A 17,932-nucleotide genomic window follows, 5' to 3' on the forward strand; every position below is an offset into this window, starting at 1 on the left:
ATATTAAAATAGAAGGCAGTAAAATGAAAACTGGAAATAAAATGTGCTTGCGTAAAGGTACGTTTTGAGAACTAATGAAGCACATTTGACAGATGAAGGAGATCAACAATGCCTCGTTCAATGGTTCACTCATTTACAATGTAAAAAAGAAGCGTGGGGATTGGATCATGTGCAGCGGACTCTATGACGATGGCCGCCCAATGCTGTCTTCCTGACCTCCCCAGGAGGAGAGCCGAGATGGGAACTGAACTAATTTGGCTCGGACCGAGGGCTACTCCGCTACCCAGCCTGTCCTTGTCTGCTGTCTGGTTTCAGTAAAAGACTTCGGGCTAACACTGCGATGGGAGGTCGGGGACTGTTGAGCCCACATCGTTCCAGAGTCCTGGCTACGATGTTGAATTCTGGACTCATGTGGGGCGAGACGGGGTGGACTTTACATCAATGATGCTTGGTGCTCTAACATTGTCAAAGTTCATAGACAATATTTCCCTGATGCTGGCCATATTATCTGCCCAGAGAAGTGTTTGTATTGCTGCTGTTTACATGTGCTTATGCACTTTTTTTTTTTAAATGCACCGCAGAATACACTTCTGTTATAGTTTTCTGTAACCCTGTGTATGCAGAATGACAATAAAGGAGCCTTAAATCCTTTAACCCTGTAAGACCCCTGGTTGTAATATTACAACGTCACTTTTATCTCTCCAAAAAACACATTTGCAAAAACGTGTTTTGGGGAAAGACCACATTTACATAGTCAATGGGTCCTATCGTCTTGCCTTGCAATGCTATTGGATCGTAAATGTGTATATAGGTCTGGCCATAAGGCCATGAACTCACTCTACCTGCAAACTTTCCTGGAAGCACATCTCCTTGTTTCATTCAACTGGATATATCAACATTGAAGTAAGTAAATTCCATGAAATATTTTTTTGGGTGATTGTGAGAATATGAAGTTCATGTAAATACTAAGTTATTGTGGAATTAATGCATCACATTAGATTTTCAGCTTGTTATGTCATTGTTGTAATTTTACAACGTTGGGTGAAAATGGTAGCTAAAATAGCATGTGCACCATGCACACTACATGGAGACATTCCACTTCTTGGATGTTCAGATACAGGATAAATACTTACAGAAATATAATGTATTTGATGATTCACACTTTACAAATGGGTTATTTGTTATCATTTTAAGTTTAGACCAGATTTGAAGTGAGATATAGTCAACTGTTTTTTTTATCTGGACTTTGTTGGTTTGCCCAAATATCTCCTTGTTACACAAGCCAGATAATGTTTGTAGAATGCTTTGGAGGATGGTTGTTCAGGGACAAGTGTAAATGTTTTTGAATGTGGGGTTGCATGTATGGTGCGTTGTTCAGGGACAAGTGTAAATGTTTTTGAATGTGGGGTTGCATGTATGGTGCATTGTTCAGGGACAAGTGTAAATGTTTTTGAATGTGGGGGTTGCATGTATGGTGCATTGTTCAGGGAGAGGTGTAAATGTTTTGAATGTGGGGTTGCATGTATGGTGCATTGTTCAGGGAGAGGTGTAAATGTTTTTGAATGTGGGGTTGCATGTATGGTGCATTGTTCAGGGAGAGGTGTAAATGTTTTGAATGTGGGGATGTAAGAGTTCTGGGGGGGTTGTATTTTCCTTTTGTAAATGTAAGTAGAGAGCACATTAGGCTAGCTAGACAGTATTGTGTGCCATCAGTGCAATGTATTGCCTGAATAGGATAATTTGCATTGTAATTAGTTATACTTGAACATTCTCTAACTATTGTTTCCATTTCAGAATGCCACCAGCAAGGAGAGCTTTGTTCAGTGTCCAGGATGTCATTGAGGCTGTCCAAAATGGAGAGAGCGATGTTGAGATGGAATCAGACACCGGTGATTCGAGTGATGAGGAAGTGGAAAAAGAAAATAAGAGACCCACTGCAAGCGCCTGGGGTCCGTATGTACTGGGAGTCAGACACGTGCTACCCCCAGGTTTCTGATGTGATGGCACGCAACAAGTTCCAATCCCTGCTGACATCATTACATTTTGTCAACAACCTGACAATGCCAGAGTCCATGATGAAGAAAGACAAACTGTGGAAACTCAGACCATGGCTTGACTCATTCAGAGAGAAGTGCCTGCAGGTGGTACCCGAAGAGCACAACACTGTGGATGAGATGATGATTCCATTCAAGGGGAAATTCAGCCCCATAAAACAGTATATGCGAGGCAAACCTCACCCATGGGGATTCAAATTGTGGGTCAGAACTGGAATCTCTGGCATGATCTGTGACTTTGATGTGTACCAAAGGCAGTGTTGATGGAAAACGAGCCAAATCTGAACTTGGAATGTCAGGTGACGTTGTGATGAAGCTCGGCTCCACGCTTCCAGGAGGTCAGAAATACAAGGTCTATGCAGACAAATATAAGTTCCCCATGAAATCACGCCACTGGCACACCATTATCCTTGCCGTGATCAACGCCTGGCTCCTCTACAAACGGGACTGCACAGCTCTCAAAATTCCAAAGGGGGTGACACCTCAGAGACCTGTGACTGCTCAGAGAAGACTATCCCTAGGAAATGGGAGTCCATCAAATGGGGTCCCAGGCAAGAGGGCATGTAAACCACCAACCGATGTGCGCAGGGACATGGTCGCACATTTCCCGGGGAAGACAACAAGAGGACGCTGCAGACATTGCGTGAAAGGATATTCGAATACGCTCTGCAGAAAGTGCAATCTCCGTCTCTGCTTTTCAGAGGAAAGGAACTGCTTTTGGGATTACCATTGCAAGTAAACAATGGAAATTGATTCTTGGAAGTTTTCATTCTGTTTTGTATAACATTTTCTTTACCATTTTCTTTTTATTCCATCTTTTTAAAATAAATTATGATTCATAAAAATATGACTGTTGGGTGATTATTATTAATTAAATGTACTGTAGTGCCATGTAAGCAATACACACTCCAAATTAACCATTAGTTGTTTTGTGTATTTGTTCTGACAGTTTGAGAGCAAATGCTGAAATTCTGCTACCAACGTTGCAATATTACAACGTTTCCCTAAAAACGTACAAAAACATTTGTTTTAAATTAATCCTTCATTATCTGCATCAGAAGACTCTTACAACATCATCTGACTTTAAAAAAAAAAACTTTAGTTTTGAGCCGGGATTTTGGAACAGCCAGCAACAGCCCTTCCGGAAGATCCAAGGCTCTGGCTCACAGGGGAATGGAGGTATAGCAATGTGAGCCATGAGGTGTATTCAAAGTTATTAGTAAACTCATCTGCATAACAATGGTATTGAATATTGTATTTACTGTACGTATGATATGTCTGACCCAGTGGCAACAAGTATACACAGAACAACAAGGGGCCAAGGATGGATTCTTGGGGAACACCACAGGCCAGAGGAGTCTTTAATAAATTAGAATTTATAAGAAACTAGAGCAGTGTACCTAATGCCAACCCACTATGCAAGGCAGTACAATATTATAAACACTGTTGAAAGCAGAGCTCAAAACAAGAACTAATTTGATTAAACAATCGCCGTCTTTGGGGAAAAAGGGGTAATTTAGACATTTTAAATCCAGATGGTCAAGGCACGATTTCTTGAGCAGTTGCTGCATTACTGCTTGCTTGAGACAGGAGGAAACACAGAGAGTGGAAAGAGAGTTAGTTAAAATGTATAAAATAGTCGGACCAACACTGTTAAAAACCTCTGAAATCTGGCGGGACTTTATGTGGGCTTTATTTTATCAATGATGTCCTTCACAGTGCTTTGTGAAAAGGCCTCACATTTATTAAACAAGGCTATGGGGCTGCTGTGGAGAGACATATGCTGATAGATTTTATTCACACTACTTAATACTCGTTTTATGATAACAATGTATCAAATGAATATCTGACAACATTGTGATGGGTCCTTGTAGTGAACCGACACAGAATTATCTCCTGAGTGTGGCTTTACAGAGCTTTATCGTGAGTTTCAGCTTCATTGTGAGTTTCAGCTCATTGTTGGCATAGTAGGTTTCTGCAAACAAAGGATATGTTGAGAATCAATGTTTTTTCACTCAGGAGACCTTTGCGTTACGCTGGTATGTTACGTTATTACAGTATTATTTAAACTCAAACTATGATCTTTTTTACATTTTCCAAAGCGACTTACAATCATGTTGCATTCATACACCGTAGACACAGCTACAGGGAGCAAATCAGGGTTAAGTGTCTTGCTCAAGGACACATCAACTAGGGCAGTCAATCAGACACAGTTAAAGACTAGCCGGTGAACAGCAGCTAATGGCATATTAGTTCCATGTTTACAACTTGTTTCCGCTGCCCTCAAGTGGCTAAAAGGAATGTGTTATGCAAGGCTTATAATTGAAATCACTGTGTCAGAAAATCCTTCTCAAGAAAGAACAAACAACAATACACGATCACAAGAAGGCTGCTTATCGGCAGGCTGAACACAGTTTCACACCATCCCTCTACAGTCGAGAGGCTGTCACGATGTCGCGCCAATGAATGGGTTGTAAATTGAAATGTGAGGCAGTCGAATTGTTGGGACCCTAAATCGCTTGCGTTGGCCTTGAGTAAAGGCATAATGTTATCAGAGGATTTGGCAGAGAATACAATTTGAATGGCTTGTTTTCCTCCGTCTCCCAGGCCTTTAGCTGCAATTTTATTATCTGTGGGAATTCTGCTCATCAACAGTTGGCCTGATTTGGTATGCTATGTCAACAAGAGCCTCAGTTGATTGAATCTGCAACCGCTCAGAGAGCGAGAGAAGTGTTTACCAGCTTGATTCAATGATACAGAATGCGCAGAAATCGCTTTGGATTGAAATGTTTGGGCTTTTTTCAAGGGGTGCTTGTCTTCGTCCTCGGAGGGAAAATAATAAAGTGCCATTTTACAAACACTTTTCTATATATAAATTGCCTCAAACAGAGTCTCTTAAAAGTGTGGTAAAACAGACCAACTGGAGTACAAGTGCTGGTTTGGGTTATATAAAGAAAAAAAAGACAGCTCATGCGGATTAGTGGTTATTAACATTTCATCCAACAACAGAGCCTCGTATTCATTTTTAATGAACAATCCTTTACATTAATAATAATAGTTTTTAAGGGTAGATATCATTTAATACAGTTTAAGTCCTGATACAGAATCGATTATTGGATGGGTCGACTTCCAGAGGGTCGTCAGTTAGGGGCAACATCACAAGGAAACTAATCTAAAAGACGGGTGTCATCCACAGAAGGAACTTCCATCCGTTTATTTTTTAATGCAGAACTAGCTTTAAAATCATCTCCGTCTTTACTGCTTAAACAAGCACCAATGATCATGTTGCACCACCCAGATTGGGACCGACAGTTGAACCAGGCCTCGTGATGCAGTAAATGAGGTGAAGCCGAGGCCCAGATCTACTAATGGAATTACAGTCGCTCCTTATACTTATAATGTGTACGCTGCCGAGCAGGTATTTCTTCATCATATTTGGGATGGGGAGTTAAAAGGTTTCTTCCTTCAGGCTCAAAGCTTTTGCAGGCCGAGTCTTGAAGCCTTTATCAAATAGCTGCTGGGTGTGTAGAAAATGCATGCAGTCCGCATTGCCGGCAAAACTTGTTGTAATCACCGTCCTTGCCAATTTTTCTGGACCCTTTTGTGTAACGTGCGTGCAAATGTGGAAAGGAGAGTAAATGCTTAATCGGAGAACTCCAATTTGATGGCCAGTTTTTCAGCAACCTCAGGGGAGAAGGGAAAGTATGAATGGATGAATGGAAGGAGGGAAAATTGCTTCTACCCACTCCTACAGTGCTCTTTACTGTTATTTCAAATATTTTTCTTTCAAGCCAATCAAAGCCGACTTGGCTTTTTTAACAGAGAAGCTGCTAAACCTGGCATAAAGGTGCCACGTTGACAACACTGACAGCCCATCTTTTCAGTCGTCTCTTCAGAGTCACTCCCCCACCAAAATGATCATTGTGAACCTAAACAACAAACATGGCTCTTGTTGGTGTTCACTGCTGTCGAGCTTTGCGTGAAAGACTTCTGAGACGAGCAATGAGTTCACAGGCAGGAAGGTAGATATACACAGCCAATGATTACATGTGGGCCCAATTAATAGATTGGGCAGGTATATTTCTATCAAATATCTGACTTCTTCTTTTGGACTGATTGTTCAGCATAAAAAAATATTTTCAACCCTGCGTTAAAAGAGACAGGCTTTTTTAACGGAGCCTTTCCAGACAGAGAATGCAAACGGGTTTATTCAGGAAGACAGTATGAGAAAGAAAAGTGTGTTTTGGACATTAAAGCATGCACATTTTCAAAAAAATGCACCGCAGGAATACACTTCTGTTATAGTTTTCTGTAACCCTGTGTTGCAGAATGACAATAAAGGATCCTTGAATCCTTGAAAATATGTTACTGATTCTATAAGTCTCAGATCCTCAGTCGGGGACTTCCAGAGCTGAGCGGCCCTGACTGCAAAAGCTTGGTAACCTTTAGTTTTGAGCCGGGATTTTGGAACAGCCAGCAGAAGCCCTTCCTGAAGATCCAAGGCTCTGGCTCATAGGGGAATGGAGGTATAGCAATGTGACTGGGAGCTAAGCCATGAGGTGTTTTCAAAGTTATTAGTAAACTCATCTGCATAACAATGGTATTGAATATACCATTGAATTAAGTATACACAGAACAACAAGGGGCCAAGGAACACCACAGGCCAATTTATAAGAAACTCTAGAGCAGTGTCCCTAATTTTTCTGAAGATCACGATATGTCCCCTTCAAACAATTTAGACCGGCAAGACAGTTCAGACGCGTATGGAATAATGTTGCCGATTAAATCATATTTCACTTTAAATATGTGCATGTAGTTATATTATACAGTACATACAGTATATATTGACACTGATCAGTGTCATCCCAGATAGAATCAGAGAACTAGATTAATGATATTCTCTCCATGCCAACCATCAGGAGTGTGTACTCCCCTTTGTTCCCGTCCTTCCTCTGTCATGAAAGTACCAACGTACAAATTGCATATAAAGGAAAGAAAAGGAATACATCAACCCTCTGTAAAAAAAAAAAAGTCAAAAAATAAAGAAATGTCCAGATCTGCAGCGAGCTCGCCTCACCAGCTCACCTTGATTGCTTCCCTGAGATTTTTTGCTTTAAGGTTCTCAGCTTCCTCTCATTAACGCTACTTTTAAGTAGATTCTCTGTCTGTCCCCCCCTCCCCCCCCCCCCCCCCCCTCCTTAGATACACACACAACGTTCAGCTTCTGATGAACTTCCTGCTTGAATGAGCGCAATGGGTTTGAAAGTGAAACGGACCTTCATATCAAAGCCAGAAAAAAAAGTGCTTTGATTTTTCAGCCGCTACTGCCCTTTCATTTTTTTGGGGGGGGGCAAGGGTTGTCATTGACTGCTCTTTTTCAAAGCAGATTTATTTCATGAAGTTTCATCGCGCGCTGCTCTGAGCCATTGCCTCCAAACTATTTCAAATCACAGCCCATCACTCATCTGGACGCCATGTTCACGAGTTTGTAACTGCTCATCATTCTTTACGCTTTCTCGCTGCTCCCGATCTGCGTTCAGCAGCATCGACAAGCCAGTGTCCTCTGATACACTCTGTGCTACAGTTCTGTGTTTGTCTCTCTCCCTCCCTCAGGCCACTTCTTCTGGGTGAACAGCTCAGCCTTCGGCGGCCCCTGGGTGCTGAGTCCTTGGCTGTGGGGGGGCCAAGGCCCCTGTAGCCTGGACATGGCTGTGTTCCTCCACCCGAAGCAAAGTGGGCAATACGCCCTCTGGCTCACAGAGCGGGACGAACCGCCACTCGCCCTCTTCTCCACCGACACGTTGCCGCGCATCACAGGGTAAGCGCGTTGTTTCATGTGAAGTACGCTCGGAGACCGAGCTTGAACTTGTAGTGGGAAGAAGAAAGAAAAAGAATGATTTGAATGAATAGAATGAGCAACCATGAAGAAGATGTCCATGTCCGTTCACGCCTGATGGCCATAACGACGCACTAACCTTTCCCGTTGAATCAGCTTTGTTTGTGGAAGCTCTCAGCAACACGCTGCGGTTCACTGAGCCAGAGTCCTGCACAGACCCCGTTCCTGTCTGTAGACAAGATGACGTGTTTCTGTTGGCGGAGCGTAGGTGGAGGCAGAAATATCCCCTGCACATGTTCTTTAATCCTGGCCAGAAAGTTTTGTTGTCTGTTTGTTTTGTTTTTTTATATAATGGCTGTACAAAAACAGTAGTTTCTCTGATTTGTGTACACTCACTCACCGTCCAGTACCGCTAATGCAACTTAAGAAGCCTTAACCAACAGGACCATGTTCGCTGAGCAAAGGGCCAGACCGTTTCACACCTGACAGAGTGACCAAGCGTTTATAGTAAAAGAGAACATGAGGGTGGGTGAATCTTTCCGGCAGGAAAAGTGGATATTCCAGCATTGGCAACAGCTGCCGGCACGACAAAGCATCCCAAGATCAGAGTCAGATATGGAGAGGAACGGTTGCTCATTGTGTTGCTGGCCAAACCATTATCTCTCCTAGTAAAGGGGTATTCAATTAAAATTCAATGATGTCCAGTACGAGAGAATTTTCCAATTTAAATGGATGAATTGTATACACTCTTATAATAAATACACGTATTTCTCTTGTTTAAAGTGAAATAAAGGCTGGATTAAAAAAATATAATACATAACAGAAATCTTTGTTTACAAAAATGTGTTTAACCGAACTATCCATGCCCTGCAGCTTAATATTCATTTAATTCAGGTGTGATATCACTACAATATAGCCAAGATATCCATATTACTCTCGTCTTCTAAAAAGAGAAAACTGTGTGCATGGACTGTATTTGTGGTTTTTTGAAACCACTTGTTTCAGCTCTATTCCACGCTCTGTTTACATCATTGTTGGACAGTTACAAATGTTATGTAAGGATTCTGATCTCTCGGGTTTATTTTTTCCTGTGCCTTCCTTTTGGATGCGAGTGGGTACATTTGCTTTGTTGTGCTTTGTCTCTTAGTGCTGCTTCACATTGCTGCTTTTAATAATCACCACAGAACACTGGTTTTGGACTGCCCGTCGGGAACAACAGAAATGCTCCATCAAAATGGACAACGGTGTTCGGACTCGGACTCGGACTGTGGTCCTTATATGAGTAACGCCCTGCTCTGGTAGTTTAGCTTATTAGAAAATGTTTCTGACCTTCTACTTGATCCTGCAATCTTAATCGCGCCAGTGTGTTCCCTTAACCCCGCCTCCCAGCCCTCGGTCCAGCCTCTTTCTCTCGATTCAGCCGATTGGTTCCATTTTACAACTCTTAGGACCTGATGATTTGAACAAAGGCTATTGATTGTTGATGTAGCATTAAAATAAAATGATCTGCTGATTAACAGGCGTCTCTTTCCCAATATAAGTCCAAGGAGAAAAGTATCTTGGGCACAGAGCTCTTCCTGGGAGCTCGGCCCTAACTCCAATGCTTTGCAGAAGGCAAAACTATTTTCAACGTTGTTACTCCATCCCTGAAAAGCTTCACCGATATTCCGTCATACTCCTTCAATGATGGCACCCAACACCAGAGCAAGGGGTCATTCTCTTTGCATGACTCTGAGGTGACCTACGTGTCCGTCCTTTGTTTGGCCTCCAGCCAACACGTCTATACGTGCTCATTTGGCTTCCAGCAAAGAGCTTTATCGCGAATACTCTGTTCCCCAAACCTGTGTGAATGTGTTCCATTAGAGGCAGAGATTCAGAAAACATTCAGCAGAATCAAATGATGGCACCCCACTTCAAAAGCCTTTTTATATGGAGATTGAGTAAGATGGAGAGAGAGCGAGCTGGCCGAGTAAGAAGAGAAGGAAGGTTGTTCAAACCATGGCTGGGTAACAATCAGCTCCATGTGCTACTAATCCTTAACTAACAGGCTCCTCTCATTGTGGCATTTCATCGGCGGCTCTGTGGGGATCTGAGTCTCACACTGGGGGCCACATGGTGACAGGTCAATACTTACCTTAAAGGTGTCTCCCTTCAATACGTGACCTGCCGTTATCACCGTGGCCGTATTTTTGTTTTTCATAGAAAGTCCAAATGTAAAGAGCAACTGTGTGCCATCTCTCACGGGCATCGGAATCGCATTAATGCCACGCTTTAATCTCGGCCCTCTCTGGTGCGGCCCACGCGTGGGCGTGTATGCGCGTTCGCGTCTACGCGAACGCCGCCTTCAGGGAGCTCATTACATGCGTGACGGATTATGCTGCGCGCGCGCGCGCTCTCATTTGTAGTCGGAGGCTGCCATCCGCCCACGCCATCTCTGCCGTTTGGAGGCTCGCTCCGCCAAACGCCCCGCATTTCTTTACTCTTGACTCTCATCGGCTCAGAAGTGGGGCGGCAATAACAGAAGCGAGGAGACCCCTCCGCCGACATCAGTCCGCTTGCTAATTGCCAACCCTTGCCCTTGAATTCTTACCCTTTGTTTTGTCATGTTTCATGTTCAATTCATCGGCACAGGAGTAGCCAAGAGGGAAACAAAACGTCCTCGCAAGCAGCGGTCATTTATTAAGGTCCCCTTTCCTTGAAGATAGATTAAAACGTCTGAGGCTTCGTTTCAATCATTTTTTGTAATTAAACTCGCCGCTATTTGGAATCTGCCCACACGATTTTGCAGTAACATTATCACTGTTGATTCTTCCACCGCACGTCTGGTTATTAATGGGAAAAATAAATTCCCCCAGTAAATACTGTTGCTCCTCCAACTTAAACAACCTCTTGTTTTTTTCTTTACTGAATTCCCATCAAGAAGCGTCTGATTAACTCTGATACAAGTGTTCAGCTATCGAGGAGGAGCGCTTGTTTTGAACATCTTGAAAGCTGCTTTTACATCTCATGGAATTGTTGACGGTCCAGACATTTTTGAGTCGATTCTCAATGGCTAATGCATCTACTCTATTGGGGGTTTGGGATTTGTGCATTTAGAAACATGATGTAGCCCCTAAACAAACACAAAAATGTAAAACAATATCAAATTAAAATGGACCTAAATCAATCGTGTTATTGAATGAGCTGTAATCTGATGTTTGAGAAAATGTGTTTGCAGATCTGTTTCGGGTGGGTTTCACCATCTGTGGTGGGGGTGGTTATGGTGCAGTCTTTGGTTAATGAGATAATAATTTTGCCATTTGTTTCATGAATGCTGATTTTTTTTTAATAGGGTTTTTACTCTCGGTGGTTGCAAGTTATTATGTTTAATATAAATACATTTTTCCTGCATTTTTGAGTTGTGGATATTGTAGAAAATGTTCTTGAGTTAAATCGAATGGCTAGGTTAATATATGTAGCTTTAAACTTGCGTTCCATGTGAGTAATTCCTTTGATTTTCCAAAAGGGGAGGAGGAGTTCATGGAGAAGGTGCTCTTGTGCTGTTGTTGTTGTGTTGTCACTAAGAGGAATGGTACATCTTTAATGGAGAGTTCATTGCATTCTGATCGCTGTTGTTCCATTTTACACGGTGTTAAAATGTGTCTTGATGAGCATTTGAGTGAATCCATTTCATAATGTACTAACTGATTAGCGAGGTAATATTGGAGGACATTTGTGGGCACATATACCTCCAGGCCGTGTGCTGTTCTGTAGTGTTGTAAATGTAATTATCCAGTAGAATTGTACCTTTGATGAAACAATGAAGTAGTGGTTGGACAGGGATCATTGAGAAGAGGTAGCTGATTATGGGGGAAAATTGACATTTTGATTGTTGCAATTCGTCCTGCAAGGGAAATTGATAAATAAATAAAGTGGTTTAAAGGAATCTTTGGTGGATTTAAGGATGGGGGTGAAGTTAAGGTGGAAAAGCTCTGGAAGATTAGAGGAAATGTCGATGCCCAGATATCGATTGTTACCAGTCGGGATGTCGAAGGGTCATTTTTGTGTTGTAGCCTTTCACTGGTGCTGATGGTAAACACTATTAAATTGTCCACATATTAAATGAAGCTTAAGCGGAAGTTCAGTAAGGAAGACACTCTTTACACTCTCGTTCATTCATAATCAGTCTCTTAGTCTTGCAGCGATTACTCTATCTGTTATGTGCAGCTGCAGGTAACTGGACCCAAACGCCGTCAACACTCGAAAAGGCAACTTTATTGCTCAACAGGATTTAACAGGATTCAAAAACAAACAAAACAGGCTCACACACATGATCTTCAATGATTTAGACAAGACGAACCGACAAAGGGGAATGACACGAACAGGACTTAAATACAGAGGGCTGGTGCAGGTGATTGGACACAGGAGGAAACAATCAGGGACAGGGCAGACAATCACAGGGACAGGAAGTGCAGAGAAACAGAGGGCACGAGAGACAAGGACTTCAAAATAAAACAGGAAACACGACACACGACACACGACACAACACTACAGATCCTGACACTATCAGCTGATTGGGGTCGTGTACGATGAATGAACCAATCGCAGCGTTGTTGGTAAACTTTTAAATAGGTTCTCTTCTCCGCTGCTGTCAGTTGTCATTTCAGCTCAAACCGACCCCCCGCGACCCCCAAGACTCCTCCAGTCATCATCAGTCCTGCTCATCATTCATCATCGGGTTACACAACTCCCCTCTACACCACCGCCAGTGTCTGGACTCCAGGGTCCAATCGCCAAAGAATTTACACTAATTTAAATATATGCATCGGTAATAAATTATTGTTAAACTTTAAAACAAGTCTCTCCTGATTGAACTGACCTTCAGGGGTTGAACTGGCAATGGTGATTCTTGTGCTTTTTAGAGTATTGGTGAATGGAGGCTACCAGGGGTTCAATGCAGAGTGCAAAATAACAGTGGTGAGAGTGAACACCCTTGCTCAGTGTTGCGGTTTAGTGTGGAAAGGTGTGAGGTTCTTCCATTGGTGCTTACTGATGCTGTGGGGAATTGTAAAAAAAATGACTCTCCAAAGCCAAACCTGTCTAATGTTGCAAATAAAAAGGTCCAGTTTACACAGTCAAATGATTGTTCTGCATCTAATGATATAATGGATGCTTTTTTATATATATATGTATACATTTATTTGATATTTATCAAACCTTTGAGGAAACCAGTTTGATCTGGGTCAATTATTATATGGATGACTTTCTGCAATCTCATAGGTAGAACATAATCATCGTGAAGAGGCGGTAGCTTGAGCAGAGAATGAGATCCGCGTTAAGTTTGAGAACAAATGAGATGAGTGTCGAATTATTACATTTCATTATCTTAATGAATGTTGGCCATATTGTGGTCCAAAAGTGCTCGTAAAATTCAGTGGGGAAGCCGTCTGATACAAGTGATTTGTCACTTGGCATGGCCTGCAGTGCTTTCTCAGTCATCTTGCATAATGGGTCCGTCCAAGATGTTTGCATGAGCTTCTGGCAACCTGGGAAGATCTATATTATCAAAGAATATGTTTATTGTTTGGCTACACATGCAGTTTTGGTGTGTAAAGAAAGTTTGAAATAATTGGTGTGTACATACTATTCCCTTCTGAGTCGTCAATATTTTGAATAATAGTTAATAGAACTGAGGACCCAACGCCAATGGTGGCGATGCAACATGGAGCGCCGGTTTGGGCCAATAATTGTATTAATCATTAATCTATTTGACCCATTGTTTAAACCATATCTCAACTTAACTCTTACTGATTAAAGTTCCTGTGTCGTCCTCTGCGACAGCGTATTGGGGCCATTGTAGGTAAAATAATTAATTAATTAAAATGTGAATGTACTGTATATGTACTCTGAGATTATGAAGACTCATATTGCGAGAAAGACCACAGACAGCACAGTTAAACACGGTGATGATGTGAGCCTTTATTAATATTTATTTAATAAGACAGAACATGGAAGACTTACCATAATCACGCTATTTTAGGCGGAACTAAATTTGCGTTAAATGGCGTCGCCACGGTTTTGTATAATTTCAGTTATTTATTCTCCTAAATGTATGTTTTTTTTCCCCGTAAATTCAGGATTTGTTGCTCTCTCAAATGTACCACTATAATCTCAGAGGATATCCAAGTTTAGTTTTTTTTTTTTCTCAAATTTACGACTTCAAATTGCTGAATTTCTTTTCTGGGAATATTATCCCCGTCCCATGACTCCATCATTATATTTTATATACCTACATTAGACGCAGTCATTGTCTTCTCGCCACAAATATAATTTCATGGTTCGCTTTCTACCAAGCCCCCTCCCCCCTCCCCATCCACCTCAGATTTTTATGATACAGTATATAACTATACCTGAGGGAAGCATATTTAGGGCCTCGGAAGACAGCGAAGGACTTGACTCATCAAACAGTGTCGCGCTCACAGTAAATGTCTGCATCCCGAGTGTCTCAGTCAGCAGTGAAAGAGAGATGGGATAAGAGGAAGGGGTGTGTGCGTGCGTGTGTGTGTGTGTGCGTGTGTGTGTGCGTGGGTGCATGAACAGAACTTGCAGATGTGTGATGTGTCTCTCGGTTTGTACCGGGCCTAGCTAAGCGAAGGTGACGCATTACACCCCTGGATGTCACGCCATGCATTCATTTACTTTACATTAGCACCGTCTGCACCGAGCGGCCGCGATTGAATAGTGCATTAATGTGACGCTCACTGCAATGAGAGCACCAGAGGCCACCTGGCAGCAGTGCTTTAGCGCGTAAAGCCGTCGCACATGTCATTTACAGCGCGCATTAGAGCAACATCGTCTTAAAGCTCATCCTCAGCTTGTGTAGCGCGGGGGAAGAAAGCCTTAAAAGGTGGCAAGCGTTAATGCAAAAGTTTGACTTACTGTAGGAACATTACAGCAAGTGATCTATAATATAATATAATATAATATAAGCAGCGCAGCACATTCTCTCCCTCATAAGCCTGCACATTAAGGCATGAGGGGAAAGAATTACCGGGGCGTCACTAAAGCGTAAAGAAAAAAAGACGTAATAAAGAGAACGTGATGTGCTGGATGTTACACAATGCAGTATGAACTCTGCTTTGTTCAAATAGTATGAACAAAATAGATACAGTGTGCGTGAAAAGCCGTTATGAAAGTGGTCCCACACAATGGAGACAGTTTGTCCTCTCATTGAACCAGCTGTTATCCCTTAAAGTAAAAAGGATTGTTCTGGCCACTAACCTAATTATTCAGTCCCCATAAATGAAATAAAATGCGGCCTCGTCACTAACAGCATATGCGCCTGTGTATGCGCACTAGATACACTTAGCAAGTTGAATAATTGCCAACTGCTGCATTACTCTGCTTGTAAATTAGAATAAAGAAATCGATAGGCTCGCTCGAATGAGAAAAGATGCTTGTTGTTTAAACTCGAACGTGTCGCATGTCCGACGCCCGTTTTTCATGACATGATAAAATGCACGTGCAACCACTGAAATCCCTGAATGGTTATAGTGCAGTGCTCCCATGGGTGCACAGCAGGTGAGTGAGTGACACGTTTGTCCTTTCAATCTAAATGTGCCTTTTGGTGCTTTAGGACATCACCACGGAGTCCTAAAACACCTGTTCTCTGAAGTAGGCCCAGGTCGCATCTGTTAACGCAAACATTAACGATGCACTGATGAGCCGTGGGAAGAGGGGGCCAAAGGCCTTTCATTCAGAGTGTGTAGGATAAATAGGCTTTTGAAGTCATATCAACCACTTTAAGAATATCGTATTTTCCAGGTGAAGCAGTTTTTGCTCCCACGCCGTTGGGTTTTTATTCTAAGCCCACTTACAGCTTCAAAACAAATACATAAATAGAAAAATGCACTTCATTCGGATTTAACGCTAGTGTATGTAATCATGGATTACCTCGTGAACATCCCTTTTCTATGCAACGATCCAAGTGCCACTTGATATTTTTCTCTGCGTTAGAATTGGTCTCCGATTAAATATTCTTGTTAGTGCAAAAGCACATCCGACCCGCAGAGAGGCCTCTCACAGACGCGTCTCGCTAAGCTGGAGCGAGAGAGAGGGGTCACCGCGAGGCCTTCATCCCCGGGTAGGTCTCCACAGCTCCTCCGCTCGGTGCTCTCCGGTGCCTGAACGACCTGAACTCGGACCGGCGGGCGCCGCAGAACCGGGCCTTGCGGCGTTCCTTGTAGCTGTGCATCCGGGAGTGCTGCCAGTCGGAGGGCTGCGTTAGCTGGAGATTGTTTTGGAAAGACGGACAAAGGTAGGCAGCTTTTTGGCCGATTGGTGCCAACGTCGGCTACGTAGCGTCTCAAGGACAGCGAAGGAGCTCATATGTGCCATGTGGCATGTGGCAGACGTTGCTGCCAATGTGACCCAAGGCTCCACGGATTTGTATTCCAACCAAAAAGCATAACTCAAATGGCTTTATTGTTCTGTAACTTGGAAATTAAATGGATCGTTTGTGCTCAATTAAACACATACTGAGCTGAATGGTAGAAGTTGTGAAATTCGAGTCTGGATCCAATTGTGATTTATTTTAACTTTCATTCATATAACGCCATGTTGCCAAGGTAAAGCTGTTGTTTGTAATTAATTCAATTAGCTTTAGTTTCTACATTGGTTTTCATAGTAGCACTGTATCTCCTCTGTATCTCATTCATAGGCAGCGCCGGCCAACAGTGACCATTTAATTCCACTCTTCCACTGTGTTAGTATGCTGCTGTGTAAAATCCTGTTTTGGTTGTGTGGTCCTCTTGATTGATTAAAAAGATTACCCACAGTGCCTGATTAACCTGTGGAGAATAGTACGGTGCATTTTTAAATAGTTAAAACAATCATTGTTTTATTGTGATACATTATATTTAAGTCAGCACTCATTACTCATATTATTCACGTGGCATTTAATAAATAGAGCCAAAGCAAAGTGGGGATGTTGTGCATCGTGGGCGATTGCTCATGCAGGCACAGTGACTGAGATCTAAAAGGGATACATTTTATTTGTTAGTATCTATTGACATATTCTCTGTCTCCGTCTTTCTTTCGCTGCCTTTTATACCCGCTTCCAGAGAAAGGAGGCAGCGTCATTCTTTTTATCGACCCATACATTCTCCATCTCTAAGCCTGCTATTATACACACATTAGTCAACATCCCATAATGAAACCTGTCAGGCAAATTGACACAGGAAAGAGAATATGAAAACAAGAAAGAGAAAAAAACACATCAGACATGATTACTGGGCAAAAACATAGTTAGGAAAATAAAAGAGTGCCGAAATCTTGTGATTCTAATATATATATATATATATATATATATATATATATATATATATATGCACATGTGCATATACCGTTCATATATATACAACACACATGTGTCTGTAGTGTTTTAGTGCAGCTCCCAATGGGACTTCATAAAAAAAGCTCCAGAAAAGAAACATTAGAGCCTCATGCAGGCACAAAAAAATGTAAATAAACATTCTATCTACAGATGAGTTATATCTAGTCATCCTAAGCTTGCATACTGCACAATCCTCACTCTGTTAATCCCCCCCCCCCCCCGCCCCCCTTCTTCTCCACAGACAGGTTACATAAGGTCTGGTTTTTATTCCCACCCTCCCCTCTGTGTTCATAGTCCCCTCCATCTCATCTGAGAATCTCTAATCATATTTTCCCCAAAGTTGCAGTGTACATTCCTGACAGATGAAGTTTCACACCAGACGAGAGGCAGGTGACATTTGGGGAATGAAACAGCGGCCTAGTTTTTAAAATGTTTTTATGGAAGACTGAACCAATGGAAAAAGCCTGATGAAATTTCAAGCCCAGACATTTAAAAGCTCAGCACCTTAATCACAAAAGTATTTTTTTGCTGTGATGCACATTTTGCACCGAGGGAGATAGACGATAGATTGCCCTCACCTTCCTTGCGGCTTATGTTTCGTCTCTCGGTGTTACCTCGCAATGAGAAAAATTACAGTTGCAAAGGCGAAAACTATAAATAGTCAACTAC

At 42.2% G+C, this 17,932-nt stretch overlaps 1 protein-coding gene across 1 annotated transcript in view; it reads left to right on the plus strand.

Annotated features, from left to right (window-relative positions):
• Nucleotides 1-17,932, plus strand: part of alk (ALK receptor tyrosine kinase) — a 308,750-nt gene that overhangs the window by 174,086 nt on the left and 116,732 nt on the right. Inside the window, exon 4 of the mRNA XM_034525145.1 lies at nucleotides 7,668-7,872. Within this exon, the coding sequence (XP_034381036.1) occupies nucleotides 7,668-7,872 (205 nt within the window). The remainder of the gene's footprint in view (nucleotides 1-7,667; nucleotides 7,873-17,932) is intronic.

The sequence above is a fragment of the Cyclopterus lumpus genome, chromosome 22 (genome assembly GCF_009769545.1).
Source record: "Cyclopterus lumpus isolate fCycLum1 chromosome 22, fCycLum1.pri, whole genome shotgun sequence".
NCBI lineage: Eukaryota > Metazoa > Chordata > Actinopteri > Perciformes > Cyclopteridae > Cyclopterus > Cyclopterus lumpus.